Below are 18648 nucleotides of genomic sequence, written 5' to 3'. Positions count from 1 at the left end.
GGCTGCTGAGCCACCAGGGCCTGTGAGCCCGCTGGATGCCTGGCCCCTTGAAGCCCGCCTGCCATGGTGCCCACCCTGCCTCCTCCCAGCGGAGACCCCATTTGCTTGTTCATTTCTTCAATCACTCAGACACCCTCTCTGTGCCTGTCCAGAGCTGAGTGCTGGGGAGTTACTGACTCAGCAAATCTTGAGCACCCACCATGTACCAGGCACTGTGCAGGGTCCTGGGGATGCAGACAAAAGACCCCCGGCCTTGAGAAGCCGACATTCCAGCAGGGGAATAAGACGAGAAGCAGTGAGCCATGAAAACAATCGTGTGTTAGCAGGTGAATTTGCTCAGGAAAAGGAGAGAGACAGAGCAAGGGGGCTCAGGAGTGCCGGGTCAGGGAAGGCCTCACTGAGGCGGGGACATGTGAGCACTCAGAGGAAGCGAAGGAGGGGCCACGTGAGTACCTGGGAGAAGAGCTTCCAGGCAGAGAGAGCCACATGTTCAGAGGCCCTGAGGCGGGTGTGTTCAAGCAGCTGAGGAGGCCATTGTGGCTGGAGACAGCTCACAGAGGCAGGGTGGGGTGGAGCAGACCCTGTAGGCCTTGCTGGCCATTATGCGATGTGCACTGTGGCTGTGACTCGAGAGAGTCATGAGGGTCTGAGCAGAGGAGGGATGTGATCTGACTTAGGTTTTACTGGGTCCCACCAGGGCCCCAATGAGAACAAGTTGTGGGAAGTGAGAGCAGCAGCTGAGCTACCAGTGAGGAGGTGACTGTACTGGTCCAGGCGGGAGGTGATGGCGGCTCAGGCCAGGCTGTGGACGTGGAGGTGGTGGGCAGTGGGCAGATTTGGGCAGATTCTGAAGGTGGTGCTAACACAACTTGCTGAGGGGTCCCAGGTTGCCCCGGGGCTTTGGGCCTGAGCCATCTGAGTTAGTCGCCTGGGTTGGGAGGAGCAGACCCGGGGTCAGCCGTACTGTCCCGGTGGACCAGCGGTGGGCCTGCCCCATGGAGCCCTGCCTGGGGGAGAGGGTTGTGCTCTGATGGGGACCTGGGGATGCTGGACATGTAGAGAGGGGATCCTGTTCTCAGAGGAGGTGCCATGTGGCCAGGCTGCAGTGAAGGCAGGTGCAGCCTGAAGAGGGGCTCGGAGCCCCCAGTCTCCTGCTGACACTGCCCACCCTGGTGTGCTCCACCAGCTCCACAGCCGCAGGAGCGGGAAGGTGCTAGCGCCCCTGTCTTGAGAGGACTGGCTATGGGGCAGGGGTTGAGGGGGCTGAGGGGACTGAGGGGGCTGAGGCTGAGGGTGCAATTCCTCTTGCAACAGGGCAGGGCCTCCGGCTTAGGTGTCAGAGCGCCCAGCCCAGAGAAATGGAACAATTCCAGTTTTTCATTAACCTTGGACTAGGCTCTGGTCTCTTTCCCCCAGGTGCCACCGAAGACAGATGTGAGGCCCTTGTGGGATGGTGCGGGGTCTCAGAAGGGGCATGGGGGAGGGCCGGCTGTCTGAGGGGCGAGTGGAAAGAGGAACGGGTGAAAGGGTGTCTGCCATCTGGCTATGCAAATGGTGTCTGACTCATCTCACCTCCGCCCCCTACCCTTGCCATAGGTGGTGTGGGCCCATGGGGAGCCTGTTCCTCCTCTGGCAAAGGGCTTCTCGGGGCGGGGTGGGGGCTCCCTCCCCCTGTTCTATCCCCACTTTGCCGGAAAGCAGAACAGTGGTTTTCCCGGATCTCTGGCTGGGGCTCCAGGATTGGGGTAGAGGTAGGAGGAGGGGGCTTCCAAGTTGTTGTGAAATTCTCACTTCCTCTTTCTCTCTGTGCCTCTGCCGCTGGGAGAAGGGACCCCGAGATCAAAGCAGCGCAGTCAGCCAGCCGGCCCTCTGGAGAAGCCCAGCAGCCCATCATGGTAGGAGAGCAGCCCTCAGCCCTGGGAAGAGATCGGCTTGGCAAGGGGGGAAGGGCGGTGGGCTTGGGGGCCGCAGGCAACAGTGAAAGGGGCCGTCACCTACATGGCCCTGGGGACACCCACAGACCCCTGGAGAGATTAGAGTCAAAGCCCTTCTCTGAGTTCCAAGACCCGAACCCATGGCGTGGATGGGGAGATTGAGGCCCAGAGCTGCAGTCAGAGGTGGAGCTGGGGCTGTAAGCCAAAGTCCTGATGCCCAGGGCTGGGCTCTGCCTGCCACTTTGCCGCCTACCCCTCCCTCCAATCTGTTCTGACTCATAGCGAGTGTCCTTGGGCTGGGCATTGCCTGGTGTAGCCGGGGACCCTGGGCATGGTAGCCATTGGGGACACAGCAGGGGACCCTCACTTTTGGCTAGATCTTGGCCAAAGGGAGACAGAGGGGCCGGGGGAGACTGGCTGAGGGCATGGGTTTTTTCAGGGTAGTGAGAGGGAAGTGGCCAGATGCCACCTTGCTCAGGAGAACAGAAAAACGGCCTCTGAGGAGAACAGAAAAATGGCCTCTGAGGAGAGGAAGAGGAAAGTGGGGGAAAAGTCCAGCGGGTCCGCTGACCGTCTCACCGGGCCCTCTTGTCTAGCTGGTGTTGGGTTATGAATGAAAGCTCTAAATCATGGGGCTGAATTCCAGGTCTGAGTTCTGAGTCCAAATTCTGAGTCAAAGGCTGGATCTGAGACCCGAGTCCAGGTTCTCAGAGATTCCACAGCCAAGTTCCCCTGTGAGTCTCGGGGAGCAGGAGGGGGGCTGGCAGAGAGGGAGGAGCCTCCTGAGGTAGGCGTGGAGAAGAGAGGTTTGAACCCCTGCTGGAGGACTCCTGCGAAGTGGCGTGGGTGGAGATGGAGCTGGGACTGCACACTTACACAACCCCCTATCCCAGGGCCCCTGCCGCAGGGCCCTGCACCCCCTGTCTCTCCTGGTGCAGGCCTCAGCGCTGGTCGTGGCGCTGGCCCTGGGCACCTTGCCTGCCTTCCTGCCCTGTGAGCTGCAGCCCCAAGGCGTGGTGAACTGCAACTGGCTGTTCCTGAAGTCGGTGCCCCACTTCCCCGTGGCAGCACCCCGTGGCAACGTCACCAGCCTGCTGCTGCGCTCCAACCGCATCCACCACCTCCGTGCCTCTGACTTTGCCCGCCTGCCCAGCCTGCGGTGTCTCGACCTCAAGTGGAACTGCCCGCCAGTCACCCTCAGCCCCATGAACTATCCCTGCCACATGACTATCGAGCAGGGCACCTTCCTGGCTGTGCCCACCCTGGAGGAGCTGAACCTGAGCTACAACAACATCACAACTGTGCCCGCCCTGCCCAGCTCGCTCGTGTCGCTGTCCCTGAGCCGCACCAACATCCTGGCGCTTGACTCCGCCGCCTTCGCTGGCCTGCACGCCCTGCGCTTCCTGTACATGGACGGCAACTGTTACTACCGGAACCCGTGCCGGTGGGCCCTGAGGGTGGCCCCGGGTGCCCTGCTCGGCCTGGGCAACCTCACCCACCTGTCGCTCAAGTACAACAACCTCACGGCCGTGCCCCGCAGCCTGCCCCGCAGTCTGGAGTCCCTGCTACTGTCCTACAACCACATTGTCAGCCTGGCGCCTGGGGACCTGGCCAACCTGACCGCCCTACGCGTGTTGGACATAGGCGGAAACTGCCGCCGCTGTGACCATGCCCGCAACCCCTGCAGGGAGTGCCCACGTGGTTTCCCCCGGCTGCACCCCGACACCTTTAGCCACCTGAGCCACCTCAAAGGCCTGGTGCTGAAGGACAGTTCTCTCTACAGCCTGAACGCCAGTTGGTTCCGTGGTCTGGGCAACCTCACCGTGCTGGACCTGAGCGAGAACTTCCTCTACAACTGCATTACCAAAACCATGGCCTTCGAGAGCTTGCCACAGCTGCGCAAGCTCAACCTGTCCTTCAACTACCACAAGAAGGTGTCCTTTGCCCAGCTACACCTGGCATCTTCCTTCAGCAGCCTGACCTCCCTGGAGGAGCTGGACATGCACGGCATCTTCTTCCGCTCGCTCAGCGAGACCACGCTGCACTCGCTGGCCCACCTGCCCATGCTCAAGAGTCTGCATCTGCAGATGAACTTCATCAACCAGGCCCAGCTGAGCATCTTTGGGGGCTTCCTCAGCCTGAAGTACGTGGACCTGTCAGACAACCGCATCAGTGGAGCTGCGAAGCTGGCAGCCAGCACCAGGGAGGTAGGTGGCGGGCAGAAGATCCAGCTGCAACCTGGGGACCTCGAGCCAGCCCCACTGGACCCCCGCAGCTCTGAGGACTTCATGCCAAGCTGCAAAACCCTCAACTTCACCTTGGACCTGTCACGGAACAACCTGGTGATGGTCCAGCCGGAGATGTTTGCCCAGCTCTCGCATCTCCAGTGCCTGCATCTGAGCTACAACAGCATCGCGCAGGCGGTCAATGGCTCACAGTTCGTGCCGCTGGTCAGCCTGCGCGTGCTAGATCTGTCCCACAACAAGCTGGATCTGTACCACGGGCGCTCATTCACGGAACTGCCGAAACTGGAGGCCCTGGATCTCAGCTACAACAGCCAGCCCTTCAGCATGCAGGGCATAGGCCACAACCTTAGCTTTGTGGCCCAGCTGCACGCCCTGCGCTACCTCAGCCTGGCGCACAACAACATCGACAGCCGGGTGTCCCAGCAGCTCTGCAGCAGCTCGCTGCAGGCCCTGGACTTCAGTGGCAACGCCCTGGGCCGTATGTGGGCCGAAGGAGACCTCTATTCCCACTTCTTCCAAGGCCTGAAAGGCCTGGTGCGGCTGGACCTGTCCCAGAATCACCTGCATACGCTCCTGGCCCCTACCCTGGACAATCTCCCCAAGAGCTTGCAGCTGCTGCGACTCCGTGGCAATCACCTGGCCTTCTTCAACTGGAGCAACCTGGCCCTCCTGCCCGAACTAGAAGTGCTGGACCTGGCGGGAAACCAGCTGAAGACCCTGACCAATGGCAGCCTGCCCGCTGACACGAGGCTCCGGTGGCTGGACCTCAGCAGCAACAGCATCAGCATGGTGGCATCTGGCTTCTTTGCCCAGGCCAAGTTGCTACGGGAGCTCAACCTCAGTGCCAACGCCCTCAAGACGGTGGACCCCTCCTGGTTTGGGCCCTGGGCAGGCACTCTGAAGGTACTGGATGTGAGTGCCAACCCTCTGCACTGCTCCTGTGGTGCAGTCTTCGTGGACTTCCTGCTGGAGGTGCAGGCCGCTGTGCCTGGTCTGCCCCGCCACGTGAGGTGCGGCAGCCCGGGCCAGCTGCAAGGCCGCAGCATCTTCGAGCAGGACCTGCGCCTCTGCCTGGACGAGGCCCTCTCCTGGGACTGCTTTGGCCTCTCACTGCTGGCAGTGGTCCTGGGCCTGGCTGTGCCCCTGTTGCATCACCTCTGTGGCTGGGACCTCTGGTACTGCTTCCACCTGTGCCTGGCCTGGCTTCCCCGGCGAGGGTGGCGGCGGGGTGGGGATGCCCTGACCTATGACGCCTTCGTGGTCTTTGACAAGGCGCAGGGTGCGGTGGCTGATTGGGTGTACAATGAGCTTCGGGTGCAGCTGGAGGAGCGCCGTGGGCGCAGGGCACTGCGCCTCTGTCTAGAGGAGCGAGACTGGCTGCCTGGCAAGACGCTCTTCGAGAACCTGTGGGCCTCGGTCTACAGCAGCCGTAAGACACTGTTTGTGCTCGCACACACCGACCGCGTCAGCGGCCTCTTGCGGGCCAGCTTCCTGCTGGCCCAACAGCGCCTCCTGGAGGACCGCAAGGACGTGGTGGTGCTGGTGATCCTGCGCCCCAATGCCCACCGCTCCCGCTATGTGCGGCTGCGCCAGCGCCTCTGCCGCCAGAGCGTCCTCCTCTGGCCCCAACAGCCCAGGGGCCAGGGTAGCTTTTGGGCCCAGCTGGGCACGGCCCTGACCAGGGACAACCACCACTTCTATAATAGGAACTTCTGCCGGGGACCTACAGCCGAATAGCCCCGAGCATTCGGGCTGGTGACTCCAGGCACGCCCCACCACCATGCCCCACCTCTTCTCGGCCTGGAATGCCCTCACCTGCCTCGCTGCAACTCCACTGTCCCGCCTCCCCCAACCCCTCACACCTGGCATGTTGCAGGCACTCAATAAATGCTACAAAAGGCCAGACGGCTAACCCTCAGCTCACTGGAGGTGTGAGGGCAGGAAAGAGGGGAGAACTGAGGTGGTTTGGGAGAGATCACTGTGGAGAAAGGGGGGGTCCTCAGGCCGCAGGCCTGCGGGGAGCGGGCTACTAAGGGGCGTCCTTTCAGAGGAGTCTCATGATGATCCCTGGAATGTGGTCCTGGTCTTTCCCAGACAGCAGGGGTGGGTCTCCTGCCCCTTCAGCCTCTCCCCGCATGCCTGGGCCTGAGCCTCTGCGGTGTCTTAGTCTCAGGTATCTGCCTCTCTCACTCACTGGACTGAGAAGGCCTTGAACGCAGAGAACCTGGTGGCCCGGTTCATTTCTGGCCCCCAGCAAGGCCTTGAGAGGCAGCAACTCTGGGGAACATTCATTCCTAGGTTGATGGTGAGGTCAGCAGGGGTGACTGTGACCTCTGGTGCTCATGTCTGTGCTGGGCCCAGGAGGCTGGCCTAGGTTGGAAAGGAAGGGGTATGGGTGATTCCCAGTAGCAGGTGGTGAGAGCCACAGAAGATTCTAGGGTGAGCTCCCAATCTGCTCTTTTTCTATTTCCACCTGGAGGTGCTGGGTCTCTCTGTTATCAAAAGGATACCTACAGGAGCCACCACCCGGCTACAAAGGCAGGGACCCCCCTTCCCTGTCCCCACCTCTCAGAGCTGACTGTACTTAGGTGGGAGATGCAGCGACTTCTAACTAGGATGGAGTGTGTGTCTGTTTCTGTGCTTGGTATCCAGTGTAGAATTCGAGACACTGCCGGGAGCCCGGGGAACGATATTTGGAAACAGCCTGTCCAGGGTCTGCACCCAACAAGGTGTGTAGAGTTGTGGGTGGGGTCAGGCCCAGGGCTCTTGAGAAGCCTTGTCCTGGGCCCACACTGTCACTACCTGCCTGTACCTGCCCGTATCTGCCCTCTGAGGACGGGAGACATATGCAGCCTGACGGTTGGGGCTGGGGCCTGGGCATAAGGGGAGCTGAGCGCAGCTTGGCTGGCCCAGGCTGGTTCAGGGCCAGCTCAACTGCTCGGGGCCTGCAGGGCAGCTGGCCACAGACACGGCTAATTTTGCAGCCTGATTGTGGGCAGCCCTGGGGATGGGATTTACTGTGGCCATCCTCCAGGCACAGCTGGGAGGAAAGTAGAGGCTACCTTTCTCTTTCTGACACGGGCAAGCTGGAAGGAAGGTCTCTGGCCCTCCAGTCATCAGTCGATCTGAAGCCCTGCACGGGCTGTGGTCTGTCCTGAGAGGGCAGATCTGGCTCCTGAAGGAGCAGATTGGAGGCGTGGCATGGACTTCCCTTGCCCGTGCCAGGGAAGAAAACCACAGGACCTGAAGAAACACAACAGCCATCCTTTCCCCAAGGCGGGAATCTCTGGAGAGGCCCCTGCTGATGGGCTCTGACTCTCCTGGTCACATCCAGGAACAGGAGCACGAAGCAGGGCCCGTCCAAAGCACCCTGCTTTGCATGTGGGAAGCATAATTTGCCTGTGTCTTAGGACAGCGAATCTGGCCTCTGGCGGCTCCCAGGTAAAACCTGCTCATCCACCCCCCGACCCACTCCTGCTCACAGTTCTGGGTCTTTGGGGGTTAGGATTCAGAGCTGGGCATTTCGAGATGAAGCTGGGGGCTGTGGTAGGAGGACTGCTGGGCCCAGCTTGAGCAAGGCTGGGGGTCCGGGGCACTTGGTCCACACGTAGGACAACGTTCTGCTGCCGTCTGCGTGATCAGATGGGGCCTGCAGGAGGTGGTTGGAGCTGGGTGCAGGTGGGACAGGGTGGGAGCGGCTCCCACTGCACCGAGATTGGGAAGGGTGCTCATGGGGGGCTCTGGCCTGTCCACCACCCGGCCAGCCAGCCATCCTTGGCCATTAACACTGTTCATTGGCTCTGCAAGGCAGGGGAAGAGCTAGGACTCGCATCAAATTACCTGGGGCTGCTCCCAGTTCTGCCATTTAGATTATCTTGGGTAGGTGGCCTTGCCTTTAGGAGCCTCAGTTTGCTTATTTGTGAACCGGGATGGCTAGAGCTACTCTGCAAGCTGTTATAAAGATTAGCGGTAATGGATGTAAAGGCCTGGCAATCCTGGCAGGGTCTCAGTCGTCCCTATTAGGTAAGGGGACTTGTGCTCAGGACCCCCAGCTGATGGGGCTTTGATGTTTTATCTCTCCCACCAGAGAATGATCCTGTCAGGCCGGGGAGCCCCACCCAGAGCCAGACATGGTTGAATTAGAGGCTCATAAAGCTGGGGACATCAGCCCCTTTGGGAGCATCCCTGGACTCCAGGGACGGTCTGCAGACCCTGGAGTTGCCCTCCTGTGTTCTCTGTTCCCTGGGGGCCAGTGGGCACCAGACAAACAGGCTGGGACACAAGGGTCAGGAAACCCGATAGGAGGAATTTCTTAAATGCAAGGAAATTCTATCCACTGAGATTTTAAATATCACTCACCCTTTTCCCTCTAGGACACTGGATTTAATGCCCCAGGCCCCTAAGTGTTCTTGGAACACTTCCATGACATCTTAGAGTTGTTTATTCAAGTCAAGCGTCTCATTTTTAAGCAGGTCACAAGTCCAATCTCTTTCCTGCGGCTCATTCCATCTTTTGTTCTCGTAACCCCGGCAGCAGTGAGGGAAAGTGCACTTAGAGACCTGTGGGCCCAGCTACCACTCGAGTCTTCTGAAGAGGAAGAGCAGTCTTCCTAAGCGTTCAGAACAGTGCCGTAATGCTCGGAGGAAAAGTCACGTCTGAAGGGAAGGAGGTGGAGGGAGTTCCAGGCGTGGGAATGTGAGGGACAATGGAAAAGCCCAAAGCTGCGTTGAGATAACAGAGCGGGGAAAGCAGAGGGAGGCTTGTTTCCCGAGCAGAAAGGGACCACGGTGGTTCAGAGGTGATGTGACTTCCCTCATGCCCAGTGGCCTGCCTGGATATGTGGTTTTATCTGGTGGGACCATGACTCAGCTGAGCCCGGCTCAGGGCTGGTCTCGACAAAGGGTGTGGGTGCCCAGGAAAGCCGGCCCACCCCCAGCGCCCTGGGGAGGCGTGCCAGTGCCTCTCCCAGGAGAGGAAGCATGACTGTTTCTAGAGCTTAGAGAAGCAAGTGCTGACTCTCCAGCTGCTTGCTCTTCCCCAGCTCCCCCATTCTTCCGAGTGAAGCAGACGTGGATGTTGTTGTTGGTGCCCTCGTTCAGTCAACCCTCATTTGTTGAGCACCTGCCGTGTCAGGCACCGTGCTAGGCTTTGAGGCTTCGGAGGTGAGGAGAAGGACAAGTGTCAGCCCTCGCGGAGATCACATTAGAATGATCGACAAGGGGAAGTCATGGTGGCGACTGTGCTGTAAAGGGTGGCACAGGAGGAGGTCACGTGATGGTGAGAATGCAGGAGGGGCTGCCGTAGCCGGAGCGCTCAGGGGTCTCCTTGGGGCCCCCTGTCCTGAGTGAAGGGGGGCAGCCAGACCCATGAGCCAGGGTCGAAAAATCCAAGTAGAGAAAACAATGGTCAACACCAAGGCCTGGCGCCTGAAGAGAGTCTGGCGTTTTTGAGGCCCAGCGTACGGAGCCGTGGGGAGCAACGAGGATGGGACGGGGGATGAGGCGGAGAGGGCTTTGTCAGCTGTGTGTGGAAGCTGGAACCCAATCTGAGTGCGACGGGAAGACCCACATCTGTGGCAGGAAGGGGACATGACTTGATGCATTTTTTAAAAGGTTCCCCAGGCTGTTGTGTGGGGAGGCTGGAGCAGATACCACACACGACAGTGGCATGCCAAGGGTGATAGCAGTGGAGTGATGAGAAGTGGCCTGACGAGAGCTGACTTCCCAACGAGAGGCCTGAATAACTGGGGAAGGCAGGGAGCAGAGGGCAGGCAGACTGTGGGATGAAAGGCTGAGTGGAGGACTAGGTAGGTAAGAGGCAGAAGGGAGATGGGGCAGTGGCTGGAAGGGGAGGGTTTTTTTTCTGAATGGTGACAAAGCCTGTTGCAGGCCAAGGGGAAGGAGCCAACAGAGCAGGAGAAACTGAAGACAGAGAAGAGATGGTTGCAGGGGATGTGCAAGAAGTGCTGAGACCCAAAGCAGAAGAGGGAGTGGGGGAGGGGCACAAACACCTCCATTTTCACAGGAGGGGGTGAGATCACAGGCCTAAGAGGCAGATGGGCTGACTCGGTGGTGACAGATTCGCTAGTTCCAACTTTCACAGGGAAGTAGGACGTCAAGGCAGGAGCTGTGATGGAAAGCGGGCAGAGAACCAGCTGCAGCAGGACTGTGGGCAGTGACAACGGTGGTTTGAGATCTGGGGCGAGAAACCGGCTGCCGTGGCGTCTCCCCCCGCCCCGAGCATCCAGCCGCCTGGGTGCAGTGGGCCTGGGTGCAGTGGGCACGGAGAGGGAGCCGGGCAAGCACAAAGGGAAGTTCTGCCACCCTGGCAGGTCTGAAGCCATTACCAGAACACCAGCGTATTTTATAAAGGGATGAAGAAAAATTATTTTTTGATTCCGCAGCCAGTAGCAGAAGGACTCGTCACGTAAGCAAGAATTTATTTTTAGAACTATGTTTTTACTATAGATTAAAATTTAATATAACTTAATTCACATATAAAGACAACTGTGGTGACTACGCTGGGAGGACACGGTCTGGGATTAGGTAACTGAGGTCAGACTCAGGCCTGAGCAGAAACCAGCTTGCTCATGCCTGAGAAGTAGGATTTCTCTCTTTCACTCATCACTTCGAAATGCAGCGGCCTCCTACAGAAGTTACACTCAGCTGAGGAATGTGGTTTCAGCTCCAGCGCCACTCGGTTCCACGTGGCCAGAAGATTCTCTGGGAGGAGAAACGTTTTAAAAATTAAAGGCAGTATATACCTGAAAGAACTGAAAACATAAGTCCACACAAAAATTTGTACACAAATGTTCACAGTATTATTCATAATAGCCAAAAAGTGGAAACCACCCAAATATCCCTCAACTGATGAACAGATAAACAAAATGTGGCATATCCATACACCCGAGGAGTATTTGGCAATAAAAAGGAACGAAATACTGACTTCTGCTACAACATGAATGAGCCCTGAAAACTCTGTGCTAGGCAGAAGAAGCTAGACACAACAGACCACGCAGTGTATGACTCCGTTTCTATGAAGTATCCAGAATAAGCAAATCCATAGAGACCAAAAGTAGATTAGTGGTTGCCAGGGGTTAGGGGAATGGGGAGTGACTGCTAACAAGTTTGGGGTTTCTTCTGGGCTGATGAAAATGTTCTGCAATTAGACAGTGGTGATAGTTGCCCAGTTCTGTGAATATACCAAAATTCACTGAATTGTATACTTTAAAAGGGTAAATTTTATGGTATGTGAATTTTACTTTGGTAAAGCTGTTAAAGAAATATAAATAGAGAAATAAAACCCAACTCTGGCTGTATTTTACAAGCCTTCAGAGAAGAAGCTGCTCCAACATCACCACACTACAGTTTAAATTCTGAGCATTCCTAACAGAGCTGCCCCAAAGCTTATAAGGCTGAACCCATCTGTCATGGATTGAATTATGTCCCCCAAAAAACGTGTGTATCAATTTGGCTGGGCCGTGATTCCCCCGTATTGTGTGATTTTCCTATATGTTGTAAATCCTGCCTCTATGATGTTAATGAGGGAGGATGGGCAGCAGTTGTGTTAGTGAGGCGGGACTCAATCTACAAGACTGGATTGTGTCTTGTAGATTGAAGCAGTCTCTTGAGATATAAAAGACAGAAGTGAGCAGACAGACAGGGGGACCTCATACCACCAAGAAAGCAGTGCTGGGAGCAGAGCGTGTCCTTTGGACCTGGGGTCCCTGCACGGAGCACTCCTAGTCCAGGGGAAGATTGATGAGAAGGCCCACAGAGAGAGAAAGCATTCCCCTGGAGCTGATGCCCTGAATTTGGACTTTTAGCCTACTTTACTGTCAGGAAATAAATTTCTCTTTGTTAAAGCCATCCACTTGTGGTATTTCTGTTGCAGCAGCGCTAGATAACTAAGACACCATCGCTGGAGGGCTCAGGAAGACAACGCACCTGCGAGACAGAGGCGACCTGTGCCTAAACGCCCCTGCTTAGTCTTTGACTTTAGGGTGGGCAAAGTCAGGAGAGGGGAGGGTGTGCAGAGCAGAATAAAATGTTGAGCAATTACTGTTACCAGAGGGGGCAGGTGTGAGGCTAGTTCAGGGGGCACACAAGGTTGGGTCAGGAGAGAGAAGTGCAGAGGGCTTGGGGAGACTCAAGCCTTCAGAGCCTCTTCTCTCCTGTAACAGCCATTACTGTGCGTCCTGAAGTCATATGCCTGGGGGGCACTGGAAACACTGGGTGAATTAGCAGGCTCCCTCCCAACTTCCAAAACGACTCCCTCACCGTCTTAGAGCAAATCAAGTGACTGAATGTCTTTTAGAGTTTTGACCCTCTGTCATGGATTGAATTGCATCCCCCTAAAAATAACTGTCAATTTGGCTGGTCATGATTCCCAGTATTGTATGGTTGTGTACCATTCTGTAATCTGATGTGATTTCCTTATGTGTTGTAAATTCAATCATTATGATGTAATAAGATGGACTAGAGGCAGTTATACTGATGCAGTATACAAGATTGAATAGTGTCTTAAGCCAATCTCTTTTGAGATATAAAAGACAGAAGCGAGCAGAGACACATGGGAACCTCATACCACCAAGAAAGCAGTGTTGGGAGCAGAGCGTATCGTTTGGACCTGAGGTTCCTGTGCAGAGAAGCTCCTAGACCACAGTAAGATTGATGACATGGACCTTCCTTCACAGCCGACAGAGAAAGCGTTCCCCTGGAGCTGATGCCCTGAATTTGGACTTGTAGCCTACTGGACTGTGAGAGAATAAACTTTTCTTTGCTAAAGCCACCCACTTATGGTATTTCTGTTATAGCAGCACTAGTAACTAAAACACCCTCTGAGGCACTATATGTTTTCCCATTCTTTTTGTTGTTACTGTTTTTTATTGTTGTAAAAATATATATAACAACATTTGCCAATTCAACATTTTTGAAGTGTATAATTTAGGGATATCAATTACACTAATCGTGTTGTACAACTATCACCCATAACTGCTGCCAAATTTCCCATCACCACAAACAGAAACTCTCTGTGTCCTAAACAGTGAGAGTCCCTTCCCTTTCTTTATTGCTTGGAAAAAGAACAAATCTGAATGCCTCTGAAGGCCTTCAATTACAGATACTGCAAAGACAGCTTTCCGTACGCCCCATTAAAGCCCTAGCATCCCCCAGGCACTCACCAAGGAAGTAGTTCATCATCTGTGGTGTGTGGTGAGGGGTGGGGGCGATCCGCAGGAGCTCCTCCCCGCGGGGCACTGTCGGGTAATTGATTGCTTGGACATAGATGTTATGTCTGCTCATTAGCTCGTCACAGACTTCCGTGTTTTTAGCAGCATCTGCAACCTAAGTTTAATGTTAACAGGAGGTGAGGTGGCTCCTAGTGAACACAGTGCCCACAGGCTCAGGCGGGACAGTCAGACTATAGTAGCGCTATGCAAGCTTAGGGGAGAGGGAAAGTGCCCCCCAAACACTTGTAACATCAAGGGCCTGGCATTATTCAGGAGGGACCAGAGAACTGAAACCATGTTAGAAGTAAATTTCACAAAAAGCAAGTGGTTCTGCAACCCCAGTTCACACCGTGTCCCCACACCCAGGAAAGTGTATACCCTGGGGATGAAAAAGTAACCAGTTATACAGTCAACTCAACTCTGACAGCAACAGGGTTAGCATTTGCAGCAGGAAGGGCAAGATCTATTTAGACGTCAACAGACTAGAAAGCCACACTTCAAAGCTGGCCAAGTTCAGGCTTCTGGAACTTTCCAGATTCAAGTTCTATGTTCACCCTGTTAAGGTCAGTGCTCTGGAGAGGGAGCCTCTGCTGGGTTCAAAGGCTTCATTCTCACTGTGAAGTCAGCCAATGGCAGAAACACAGCAGAGGGCCACTGGTTACAGCTGCCTGCCCTGGCAGTCACCCTGTCCAAACCCAGCCTCAGGAAGGTGTCAACCAGAACTACTGCATCCGATCAGAGACAGGCCATTACCCGGACAGGGATGATGTGACTGGGGCAGTGGACCACTGGGAGGCCGGCATCCATTAGCATCTGCCTCATGAGCTTGACGTTGCGCTGGTGCTGGCGGCGAAGTGCCCGCCCCTCAGTGCTCTTCAGGATCCGCACAGACTCCAGAGCTCCAGCCAGCAGCATGGGCGGCAGGGAGGTGGTGAAGATGAAGCCCGCAGCATAGGACCGCACGGTGTCAACCAGAGAACTCGTGCTGGCGATGTAGCCGCCAACACAGCCGAAGGCTTTGCCTGGGAGGAGACAGGCCCGTTTATAACAGCCATGCCTCTCAATGTACACAGTAAGGTGCTGCAGAGCCTCCAGGCATTTGATTTTTCCTTATCTTCTCCATTTCCCCTGAGACTGAGGGAAGTAAAGAGAGGTCCACCCCTTTTCAGAAGAGAAAAAGCTGAGGAAAGTTGTGGCTCTCTGCCCAAAGCAACATGGTCTACCTGATGCCTGACCTGGATCAAAATGCAGGTCTCCACAACAGGCCTGGCACCCCCGTGACCGGTTCCAGGGTGCCCGACTATCAAGCCACTGCCCCGCTTCTCTCTACTTTATTCTTACGTGCCCTTCCTGCCCGGGCTGCTGCTCTGCCACCCAGCAAGGGTCTGTTTCCCATGTTCTGTGCTGTCCACGCTCTTTGCGGTAGGATCTCAGCTGCAGTGCCTGCACCATCCCCTCACCATAACATTACTCTTGAGGCTGGAATGTAACCCAGCTGAGGCATTCACTGCTTTGGTGTGACCAGTGTTATTTCCTATTTAAGTCAACATAAACCTCCTTGCCACTGAGTCGATTCCAACTCACAGTGACGCTACAGGACAGAGTAGAACTGCCCCATAGGGTTTCCAGGGCTGTAATCCTTATGGGAGCAGACTGCCACGTTTCTCCTGGGGAGCAGCTGGTAGGTTTGAACCACTGGCCTCTTGGTTAGCAGCCGAGTGCTTTAAAACCTGGCAATTAGTATTTGCCAGATAAATATGAAAACTCAGAACCTGTTAAGGCTGATTTGGAGCCAGCTTTATTTTTCAGTTCTCGCTAAGTCTCTTTGTATAATCTGTATCTCAAATTTCAGGATTAAGGATTCTAGAAGAGTCTTTATAGAGCTTAACCTTCTTGTTAAGTAACATTATGTAATTAACATTCCTGCTTGAAATCCATGCAGGGCAGGGCTGGTACATTCTCCCACAGTGGAAAATTTCTCTCCAGCCTTTTCTGTCTCACAATGACCATATTTTCAGAGAGCCCATATCAAGAGAGGCTCTTTAGAAGAAAACGGCTGCCAGGATCAGGATGGCATGAACAAGAGCTTTCCCCTGGTTGGGCTGTGCCCTGAGAACGCCCAGGCTCTCCTGGTCTGCACAGGGTTCTCACACTTCCTGACCTGGCCTGCCCTTCCTCTATCAAGTGAAGGCTGCAAAGTGGCATTTTAGTTGACGGCAACAATGGTCTGCAACTGCCTTACTAACTTCTGAAGGTTTTATTATGCTGGTGAGGAAACTGAGGTGCAGAGAGGTTACTGACTAGCCCAAGGTCACAGAGCTAGTGAGTTATGCAGCCAGGATTTAAACCTAGGCAGCATGGCTCCAGAGTCTGGCTCCCAACCGTCTGAGATGCCACCTCTCTACTAGGAAGAACAGAGGAAATAAAAAGCAGCCAGAGTGAACTGGAATGAATGGTTTCCACATGATAGGCACGGAGCTCAACACATCACAATGCCTTAACCTGCAGGCCCGCACAACCACTCGAAGAGAAAAGTACTAGAATTCACTTTTTTTTTTTAAAGACAAGAGAACAATCCGAGGCACAGAGAGTAAAGGCTCTGGTCCATGGCATGTAGCTAGAGCCATGACTGTTTGGAATGAGCTCAGATGGCAATAAATGGTATTTTGTTGTTTTAGGCTGTGAGATTTACTCTGATACTGGGAGCCCTGCCACATGATTCCAGGGATTCTGCTAAGCTGTGCTGCCATTAACATAAAGAGGCCCAGGTTTTATCAGCTATCACACTGTCTCCTCACCTGATCCCAGTTAGACTAGTTAGTCCTGGGCCTTGTCAGGATGAGCAGAGTATACATACCAAGTGTTCCAGAAATGATGTCCATTTTTGGCATGACTCCATCCCGATCGCCAATCCCTCCGCCTCGAGCCCCGTACAGCCCCACCGCGTGGACCTCATCCACGAAGGTGATTGCTCCAAACTCGTGGGCAACGTCACACAGCTCTTCCAGTGGACACACCGCCCCTGAGGAAAGACCAGCGAATGCTCTGAAGGACTTTCCACTTCACAAACTTTGGTTCTGGTTAGAGTCAGGCAGAACAAAATAACTTACATTCTAAGGCATCATTTTTAATATTGGGAAGAAAAAGAACTTCCTACAAGGTCTAGGTTACCTTGGGGTCTTAGAGCCTAGTGAAAGCCACAGGAGAAAAACCTATGTATGGAACCAAGATCCCAGCACAGAGTGAAAAGAAAATATAAAATCAAACCAAACTCATGCTTTTAAACAGTTCAGCCTAGTTTTTCATTTAAGGTGTCAGATTAGCCTCTGTTTAAAAACACCAAGAGACTCACCATCCATTGAGTGGACGGTTTCAAATGCAACAATCTTGGGGACGGAAGGGTCAGATCTTTGCAGCAGTTCTTTGAGATGGCTGACATCATTGTGGCGGAAGATATACTTTGGCACTCGGCTGTTCCGAATCCCCTGGATCATAGAGGCGTGGTTCCCAGCATCAGAGTAAATTTCACAGCCTAACACAACAAAAATATTATTTATTGCCATCTGCACCAAACACAAACTATTTCCTAGATAGTCAGACAACAGACTATGCCCTGAAAAATGCTGCTTTTTCTCAGTGGGAAAAAGACACTGCATGCTAGCTTCTTCCTGCAAAATAACAGAACTAGTGCTTCTCCTTTGAGAAGGCCCACAGATGTAGGATAACCCTGTGATGGGCAATTAAATTGCTTTTAAATCTGGTCGCCTCATTCCAAACTCAATCAAGAAATAACTGAAAATGACTATGAGATTTCTCCAAAGGATACTTTTAGAATACAAAGCACATTCAAGGCAATAAACTTAAGGACAAGCCCTTTCAAGTCTGAATCTTCACTGGTATCATGTTTTACTGGAACTTACAAATGTGCAGTTCACACTTCACGTTTGATCTAAGAACAGTCACCGATACACCCCTCACCCTTCAATTGATTGTTTTTGAGAAGCCTTCCTGTTGCCAAACTTCCTGTTATTACTAAGAAACCCAAAAAAATCTCAGGCACCCGTGACGGGCTTCCTCACCAGGCATCATCTTAGCCAAGGTAAAGAGGGTCGAGTCATTGGCTACAAAGCATGAGGAAAACAGGAGTGCTGCATCTTTCCCATGGAGGTCAGCAAGCTCCTGCTCCAGGTCCACGTGGAATTTACTGGTTCCAGAAATATTTCTAGTGCCACCTGCCCCAGCACCATGTTGTTTCAAAGTGTCCCTGTAAAAAAAACCAAAACATTAGACCAAAACCAAACCAAACCCACTGCCGTCGAGTTGATTCCAATTTGATTAGACAGAATAAAAAATTCTCTACAGGATTCTAGCCAATAGAATTCAACAACATATCAAAAAAATAATACATCATCACCAAGTGGGATTCATACCAGGATGGTTCAACATTAGAAAATCAATCAATGTAATCCATCACATAAATAAAACTGTAAGAACCACTGATCATCTCAATCAACACAGAAAAGTATCTGATAAAGTACAACATCCATTCCTGATAAAAACTCTCAGCAAAATTGGAAAAGAAGGGAAATTCCTCAATACAATAAATGGCGCCTACACAAAACCAACAGCCAACATTATCCTCAACGGAGAGAGACTGAAACATTCCCCTTGAAAACGGGAACTGGACAAGTGTGCCCTTTGTGACCACTCCTATTCAACACTGTACTGGAAGTCCTAGCTAGAGCAATTAGGCAAGAAAAGGAAATAAAGGGCATTGAAATTGGCAAGAAAGAAGTAAAACTATCCCTATTTGAAGATAATATGATCCTATACTTAGAAAATCCCAAAGACTCCACAATAAACTACTGGAACTAACAGAAGGATGCAGCAGAGTAGCAGGAGACAAGATCAACATACAAAAATCAGGCAGATTCCTCCACATCAAAAAGAGACCTTCAAAAAAACAACTCTGAAATGGATATCAGGAAAACAATACCATTTACAATACCCTCCTGCCCACAAAAATTAAAAAACTTATAGGAATAAATCTAACCAGGGACGTAAAAGACTTATACAAAGAAAACCACAAAACACTACTGCAAAAAACCAACAAAAGCCTACATAAATGGAAAAACATACCATACTCATGGACAGGAAGACTTAACATTGTGAAAATGTCGATACTGCCAAAAGCAATATATAGCTATAATGCAACCCCTATCCAAATTCCAACGGCATT

General features: G+C 53.4%; 2 protein-coding genes across 5 annotated transcripts in view; one reads left to right on the top strand and one right to left on the bottom strand.

The window, feature by feature from the left end:
- Positions 1–5919, top strand: part of LOC101351541 (twinfilin-2) — a 28880-nt gene extending 22961 nt beyond the window's left edge. Inside the window, exon 9 of the mRNA XM_004368596.3 lies at positions 2828–5919. Coding sequence (XP_004368653.2) covers positions 2828–5917 — 3090 coding nt within the window. The 3' untranslated portion in view covers positions 5918–5919. The remainder of the gene's footprint in view (positions 1–2827) is intronic.
- A 4479-nt stretch (positions 5920–10398) lies between these two features.
- ALAS1 (5'-aminolevulinate synthase 1) overlaps positions 10399–18648 on the bottom strand; it is a 26727-nt gene continuing 18477 nt past the window's right edge. Inside the window, exons 5-10 of one of the 4 annotated variants that reach the window (XM_023727172.1) lie at positions 17489–17673; positions 16762–16941; positions 16267–16431; positions 14163–14431; positions 13362–13524; positions 10399–10902 (exon numbers count right to left, since the gene is read on the bottom strand). In XM_023727172.1, coding sequence (XP_023582940.1) covers positions 10742–10902; positions 13362–13524; positions 14163–14431; positions 16267–16431; positions 16762–16941; positions 17489–17673 — 1123 coding nt within the window. In that variant the 3' untranslated portion in view covers positions 10399–10741. The remainder of the gene's footprint in view (positions 10903–13361; positions 13525–14162; positions 14432–16266; positions 16432–16761; positions 16942–17488; positions 17674–18648) is intronic. The other 3 variants (XM_023727180.1, XM_023727163.1, XM_023727154.1) reach the window with 3 other exon arrangements.

This window comes from Trichechus manatus, unplaced genomic scaffold (genome assembly GCF_000243295.1).
Source record: "Trichechus manatus latirostris isolate Lorelei unplaced genomic scaffold, TriManLat1.0 scaffold00001, whole genome shotgun sequence".
Taxonomy (NCBI): domain Eukaryota; kingdom Metazoa; phylum Chordata; class Mammalia; order Sirenia; family Trichechidae; genus Trichechus; species Trichechus manatus.
This window is presented reverse-complemented; position numbering and strand designations above follow the sequence as displayed.